We start from the raw sequence: 7500 nt of genomic DNA, 5'->3' as shown, positions 1-7500 counted from the left end.
GTTACCATTGTAGACCGTATACATTATTAGCCAAGACATTGGGTTGCTCGATTATCGATCCTCGATTCTCGCATCTCGAAACTCGGACGTCTCGACCTTCGCGACGCGAGCATCGAGTTTCGAGGATAAAGTCGAGATAAAGTCTGGACAACAGAAATGCTCAAGCCTGTTATAAAAATACAGCCAAACTTACCAGTACTTTTTTCAAACAATTTACGCAAACAGCCGCTGCAAATGGCGTCAGAGATGTTAATGCACATCCAGATAAATTTTGTTTGCTTCTGATATAGTTACTTTACAGTTCTTACAATACTGTACCTTTTTAATTTGAGGTAGAGGTTTGCCCCTTTCGACAATGGTTCAATTGCTTCTCGAATTTTGTCCTCAACCTATGATGTTGCATGGAATACAAACCCCTGAGAATTGACATATTGTACAGCGGAAAATACAATTATTATAATATTGCATTGTTACTTGAGTGAGACTCGAAAAGTACTTTAATGCCGCTGATTTTAACAGAGTTTTATTTGACCTGAGACCACAAAAATAGCTGGAAGCGTGGGTGTATCTTGAATATACGCAAAGCGCAAACAAAACTATCTCGACCGCCCTTATTACATTGCACTTTCCCAAGAAAGTAATCACAACAACTTAATTTTAGCGCATTCCGTACGCATGATGTCATGTGCGCTGTCAATATTTTACATGTCTTCGGAACAACCGCTGTGTCCCCCTCTGATAGCCCAGTGTTGTTTCTCCCTATTGCTTAGTCACAATTTTTTTTGTAGTCACTACAGTATTAGAGCTGAAGAACTGGAAAAGCCGTCAGACAGGAATAACCCTGTCCTTGTCAAAAAGGAGAGGAGGCAGAGGGTGTATAAAAGAAACTGCCAATTGGTATCCCCACCCTCATTGTTAATACCAAGTGAAATCCTTCGAAAGGTACAATATGATACTCTTTAACGCTCATTCCTTATCACATTTATTGCAACGGCAAATAAGGACCATGCTGGATAGGCCCCTTGTTCGTTTCTCACATTAGAAACCAATCTCGAAACCCTTACAAACACGTAACCATGTCCAATTATCGTTGTACAAAGTCAACGACCATTGCCATTTTTTTTTGCTATTACCAAGGTGGAGTGGAAAGATTGCAGTATCATGCTTTGGGAATCTTGGAACATTTTATGGTGTACTTTCAATGAATACAAATGATATACCTACAACATTCATTTCACTGGCTGCTATGTACATTTCAGCAGCCTTGGCCGGGTTACTTGAATCACACATCCTATGTGAAAAGAACAAGCAAAATTAATCGATTCATGATTGCACAATCGTAAGTGGAACAAGACCAGGGGCCAGTTTCTCGAATGTCCCGAAAACGTTTCTGGCTCGAAAAGCCCTTTGTAAAACTGTCAAACGCTTGTTTTGGGAAGCCAATCTTTTAACATGTTTTCAAGGTACCAAAAGGCAAAATGGCGGTAAAATTTAATGACTTAACTCCTCCCCTTTCTTGAGATTCAGAAAGAATTGTGACACCCGAAAATGGCCCGTAAAGTTTCGAGGCTTTCGAGAAAAACGGACCCCAGGTGAGTAAAAGGAATAGAGTTTAAGAGAACAGTGGAAATGGTGCAATGTTCACTCTTGCCAATGGGAATTACATAGAAGGGAAGTACTTACAAAGCCTCTCCACTAAAAAAACATGGCCCTTTTCAAACCTATAGCCCCAAAAATACAGGTACAGGTAAAAAAAACTAGCCAAATAAGTGGAGAAGGAGGAATATTTGAAGTGCACACAATGTCTTTGGGCTGACAGCAATGATTGTCTCACTTGGCACAATGTTGTAACTATTGGATGTGAGTGACAAGTTCAGTTTCTTGATACAAACAATCATGGTAAACAATCCCTGCTATTCTTCAATCTAATCTAGAAAAACATGGCTAATCATGTTATCTCGATTGGGTGATATTCTGTGAGAAATGATCCATCAGTTAAGAATCTTACCGTAACAACTGGAAAAGTATCATGATTGGTAATTGCACAACTCTGATCCAGAACAAGTTTATACACTATCTAAATTTTCTCTGCTTTTTCCAGTTAAACAGCCTGTTAATATAATGTAGTTACATTTACTTACTTGGCTCCCCTTATGAGGGCCAAAGCTGCAGTGTCTGTTGAGCCACTCTGCTGGTACATATTGCTATAGAGAAACACTACACAGTAAAACAAGATGTCTCTTCACTGGATATGGACATCATTCACTTATTATAAATACATGTACTTAACCCATGGACTCCTGGGAGTGAGACTTAACAGATTTTACTCTGTTATTTGCTTTTCAACTGGGGGTATCCTAGGGTCCCTCAGAGGCCACTGGGTTAACCTCCTTCCCCCCCCCCCCCCTCCCCCCACCCCCCAATTAAACCCACTGACTCCTACAAGTCAATTCATTGAAATGAAATCAGCTAACAGGCACAGGAAATTTTCTTTTACTTATAGCTGTATTTTACATACATCATAGTAAGTGAGTTTGTGGACTGTATCATAAACTAGTAACAGTAATAATAGCAGTGTTGGTTTAAGTTCAATTTACAGCAAAAGGGTCATGATTTGAACTGGAAAAACAATGGGCCATAACTTACTATTACATATTGACTCAAGAAAGGATGTTAGTAAGGAATTAATTTTAGTATAAGACCTTTACCTAAAGCAACAAACTTCTAACTCAGCTGGTCATACTGCAGAATACATGACTTTTGATTGTACATGTATGTACAGCCCATTTAACTGGCCAATCACAGAGCAGGTACTACCAAGAGATACATGTATAACATGCATGTAAACTACTTTGTCGTTTTCTTAATTGAATTTCTCTTTTATCAATTACTATCAACTAAACTCTTGAAGTTTTGAGCTGCGCAATGGATTGTATTCAGTAGCAGTAGCTTTGTTATTTCAAGGTTATGGTGCCTTAAGTTGGATTCAACCTTGCCACCTTCCGACACTAAAGGCAACCACACTACAGAGGACTGTACAGTGTATACCATTTTCTGGGAAAAACATTCATTAAATACATGTATCTGATGCAATGTTGTGCTTACCGGTACATGTACATGTACAGTACTTACACTTACAATCATGTATTTCTAGTCAAACAAAAAGGCTTTTTTTTTCCATAGAGGATGTCATGCAATAAATAAAGTTAAACATTTAAAAAAGATTTTTGCACATTCAAGCAAATTAAAATTCCAGCCTAATAATAATAATAATGATAATAAAGCCTGACCCAAATCACATACAATAGCCTGACCCACATCACATACAATAAAATTATCAAATTTGTGTTCCTACACAAAGTAACTAACCAAAAGTTACTTAGAGTAAGTGGGACATTTTAAAAAATGACATGTTTTGCCCCTTTTTTTCATGTGAATTAAGACTTCGTAACCAGAAGTACAGCATGCAGCTGTACCTGTAATCCCTTGTCTAATTCTAAATCTTTGACTCTGTTGGGCCACATTGAAAGTACCGGTACAATGAAAACAAGAGCCAAAGCAATGAAACTGTATATGTAATGTATTTTGAGCAAAGAGCACTATAATTAACTACCATTATCTATTCTCTGTAATCATCGCTAAAGGTACATGTACTGTATATTGCACATCCATAGAGCTGTCAAAGCAGCAACCATTAAGCAGGAGCATGTTCAAATTGTATACATGTGCATGTACATTGTAATCTCTTACATGACTTGTATTTGCCCTGTCATTTTTTTCCACTTAATTTAAAATGCTACATGAATTTCATCGTACAACTCGCATTTAACCCCTCCACTCAGTATGTACGACATGACCATAGGCCAAATTAATATTTTTCTGTCTGGCCCTCCCTTTTAGCATTACTATAAAGACATCAATTTATTCCTTACTTCTTTAAGCATATACATGTATTTCCCTTACACTGCTTTTTCCACCATTGAAATGGCCTCTGTTATATTCTTTATTTCCTTTGAGACTGTAGCAGCCTGCTCTAGTGCCCTATTGTATAACATACATGTACATGTAAGAGACAACTTGTCAGTTCAAAGATTTTTTAATATACAGCTATGCAGACTTTCACACATTCTATTTCTAAATTATATGACAGGAATATTGTGGCATTAACAATCATTATACATATAGAGTTAAGGGGCTATTACATGTACACTATGTGCTCCTACAAATGGATATTAGGACATTTGGCTTCCGCGCATTAACCTCCTCGAAAAAAATTGCCTGAAAAATCCATAATACTCCAACAGATTTCTGTTGGGAAATTGCAGAAATAGTAATTTTGCCCATAGCAACCAGTGGTCTCCAACTCTCTGGCCCACATTAAACCTGCCCTATCATGGGTATACATTGTATGCTTCTTGAGTATGTATAGAAAATGCAGAGGGGGGGGGGGGGGGGGGGTTTCAATAAGTACATGTAGATGACTGGGCTAATCGATGTAAGCAGTGGTCACTCTTGTCTTTTCAGGCCTTCTGATATTACACGATGGTGCGATTTCGCACAATCAACCTCAAATCGCATCCGATTGCACAATTCACGAAAAAGCACATAATTCACAAACGGACGCACAAAATTCATAAAATGAAACATAAATCAACATGTTTCTAAGAAATTGCTGCATAAATACGCCATTTTTAAGATGATACATCTTGGAAAAAGGCTAAAAAACCTTCGTAAACATTCGAAGTTCATGGCGTTATTTTTCATGTCGAGGACCTGGTACGAGTCTCCTTCTGTTGGTGCAACACAAACACGCTCTTATATACACACCACTGAAATGATACAGTTGCCTTCTCTAATACCCCATTCACACCAACAAGACATGTTTAATTATTAAACTTGGTTTGACAAAATAAAAATCAGTCACAGAAAAATGTAGGACTGGCTTTTCCGTGAGATTCAGGTTTGTTTCAACACATGCTTTGACCTGTACTAAATTCGTAGTCGACAAAAGTCAGTAAACATGATTTAAAAAGAAAACACTTTGAAACTGTTTTTAACTAAACATGTTTAAAACACGTTTAAGGTTTGGTGTGAATGGGGCATAAGAGAAGAGATTTGTGAAAAATAAGCGAAGTTGTAAGTTTTTTGGCAAAAAGTAGTTTCTTTCGTTGAAAACAGATAAAAACTTACTCATAGATAAGTTTGTTGTGAAAATGCTCGCTTTTTCTTCGACAAAGAAGGAAGTTCCCACCTTCCGCCAAATCTGACAGCTCACGATCGACCAAGAAAGTACCTCACAGGTACGCTCCACGTGGACGATGGACTGATGTTTTTCTCGTCATGCAATATTAGGGCCTTTTATATGAGAGAAAATAAGCCGCGGCTTACTCTGGCCACAGTGTACAAAATACGCAAAAGGAACTATTTATACGAATATATATTCCCAGGTCAATATAAGCCGCGGCTTGAAAAAGACGTGAACATTTGAGTCTTCTGTAAGCCGCGGCCAGAGAAAGCCGCGGCTTATTTTCTCTCGTATAAATGGGGGTATGGCCCTATTGTGAATGACCATCTTCGGAGTGTTCGTGGTTGACAAGCACCTTGATCATTCATTTGGCATGTTAGCTGTGTCCTTTCAACTTTTATAAACGTGGTGCACCGGTAGTGCAGAAGGCCTCATTTTTTTTATTTATCCCAACTAATGGCGATCGAGATACAAAATTACTGTTCCTTTGTGTTCAAAATGTCTTTAGGGTAGCAAAAAAGTGTTTTTCTTAACCTGAAACCTTATAAAACAAGCTTAAAATTGCTGAGAAAAAAATCGCATAATTTACATTATTTATCGCATAATTGGCCTTTCTAATCGTACAATCTGCCCTGAAAAAATCGCATAATTTGCATTTTTTAATCGCACCCTATCAGAGGGCCTGTCTTTTACAAGGGTTTGAGTGAAAATCAAGGCAGAGTAGCTGGCGGTCAGGGGAAAATTTCTGACAACACACACACAGCAGTATACTACCAGTGACCAGCTTCTAATGAAACCCTTGAAATGTCAACACAAATTTAAATCAGTCTAGGCCACTGTCTATCCTCTTAGAATTTCTTTGGTTTTTCAGAACCTGAACTACCACAGCTACAATGTATTTGAGGTACAGTATACCAGTACTTTCCCTCTTTCAAAAAAGGTAGTTTAAATGGACTTAAATACTGAGATCAACAGTTTATTCTCACGGACAACTTCAAAAATACATACTTTGCTGCATGAAAGAGTCTAAACCTGTGTGTCAAGGAGAACAATTCAACAGTGAAATTACACTGTATTGTCTTTTTTTTTCTTTTTAAGCAGTATTGACATAGTGGCACCAGTATCATCACTAAACAAAACTTGTATTTATAATTATATTTAAATTTTATGGGGGATTTTATTTGATCATTTTGTATGAGTGCAAAAATCACACATAAGGTAAAGGATACGCATGCGCATTGGAATGAGCATCAGCTGCCTTTCTAAATGCATCAATAGCTTGGTCATGATATTTTGCAGCTTTAAAACATGTCCCTGCAATAGAAGGGGGAGACTGGATTTCAATACAAATTATCAAAAAACCCATTTAAAGTTACTGCATATGGCTCTCATGCATCTTGAGCCAAAACTATTGCAAAGAAATACCTGTATTACAGCATAGTTAATAGAAGATAATGGTAATGAAACCCGCCAAATTTCTTTGTTCTATGTTTTTGTTCTCTTTTTTGGCCTTGACCGTGCACAAAACGCAATTGTTGTTTACTCCGTACTGAGGAACTAACCGATAGCATTGTGTTGGTTACGTAATTCATGCATAGTGTATGAGCGCAAAACAAATGATTGTGCACGGTCGTGGACTTTCCAACATATATCTTGGCATCTTTGTTTGCTCCTTTGATGTTTGCCGAGCTTCCAAACCATTTCCCTCTAATAACTATGATTACAGTTATTATTTCTTGGCAAAACATCCATTTTTTTTGTCGCAGCAAAGCAATCGCAGATGTTCCTTAACCTGAATCGCTTCTTAATTTACTCACTTCTTTTCAAAATGAACCCGCAAAGTTGGAAACTAAAGAAGAACTTTAAGTCACCAAGGTGGAAGTTTCAGTCGCATTGGCAACTTATTATTGGTCGCAATTTCGAGCCCTGTATTACATGTGATTATATTTTTTGTATTCAACAAGAAAATGTTTGGGTAATCATGCAGCCATTGTGTTTGCTCTGGCCTGCCTTGCACTGTTGCTGAGCGTGCAGGGTTTTTTTTCAGATGAACAATGACAAAAGAAATTCAACACAAAAAAGAAAGAACAGCTAAATTAAGTTCTTGAAATGTCAGTCTCCCACTAGTGATCAATTTACTTCTATCAACTTAAGTTATAAGACAGCTAGTAAATTCCTGTCAAATTCAATTAGTGAGTGTGCTTCATATGCCCATTGTGGACGCCGACAATGGCACTAAAAAAATACCTAAAAAA

The 7500-nt window shown here is 37.6% G+C and overlaps 1 protein-coding gene across 1 annotated transcript in view; it reads right to left on the bottom strand.

The window, feature by feature from the left end:
* Nucleotides 1-7500, bottom strand: part of LOC137998315 (gamma-soluble NSF attachment protein-like) — a 32394-nt gene that overhangs the window by 11788 nt on the left and 13106 nt on the right. Inside the window, exons 3-8 of the mRNA XM_068844602.1 lie at nucleotides 6475-6559; nucleotides 6254-6271; nucleotides 3964-4041; nucleotides 2142-2204; nucleotides 1225-1291; nucleotides 319-389 (exon numbers count right to left, since the gene is read on the bottom strand). Coding sequence (XP_068700703.1) covers nucleotides 319-389; nucleotides 1225-1291; nucleotides 2142-2204; nucleotides 3964-4041; nucleotides 6254-6271; nucleotides 6475-6559 — 382 coding nt within the window. The remainder of the gene's footprint in view (nucleotides 1-318; nucleotides 390-1224; nucleotides 1292-2141; nucleotides 2205-3963; nucleotides 4042-6253; nucleotides 6272-6474; nucleotides 6560-7500) is intronic.

Source organism: Montipora foliosa, chromosome 1, assembly GCF_036669935.1.
Source record: "Montipora foliosa isolate CH-2021 chromosome 1, ASM3666993v2, whole genome shotgun sequence".
NCBI lineage: Eukaryota > Metazoa > Cnidaria > Anthozoa > Scleractinia > Acroporidae > Montipora > Montipora foliosa.
This window is presented reverse-complemented; position numbering and strand designations above follow the sequence as displayed.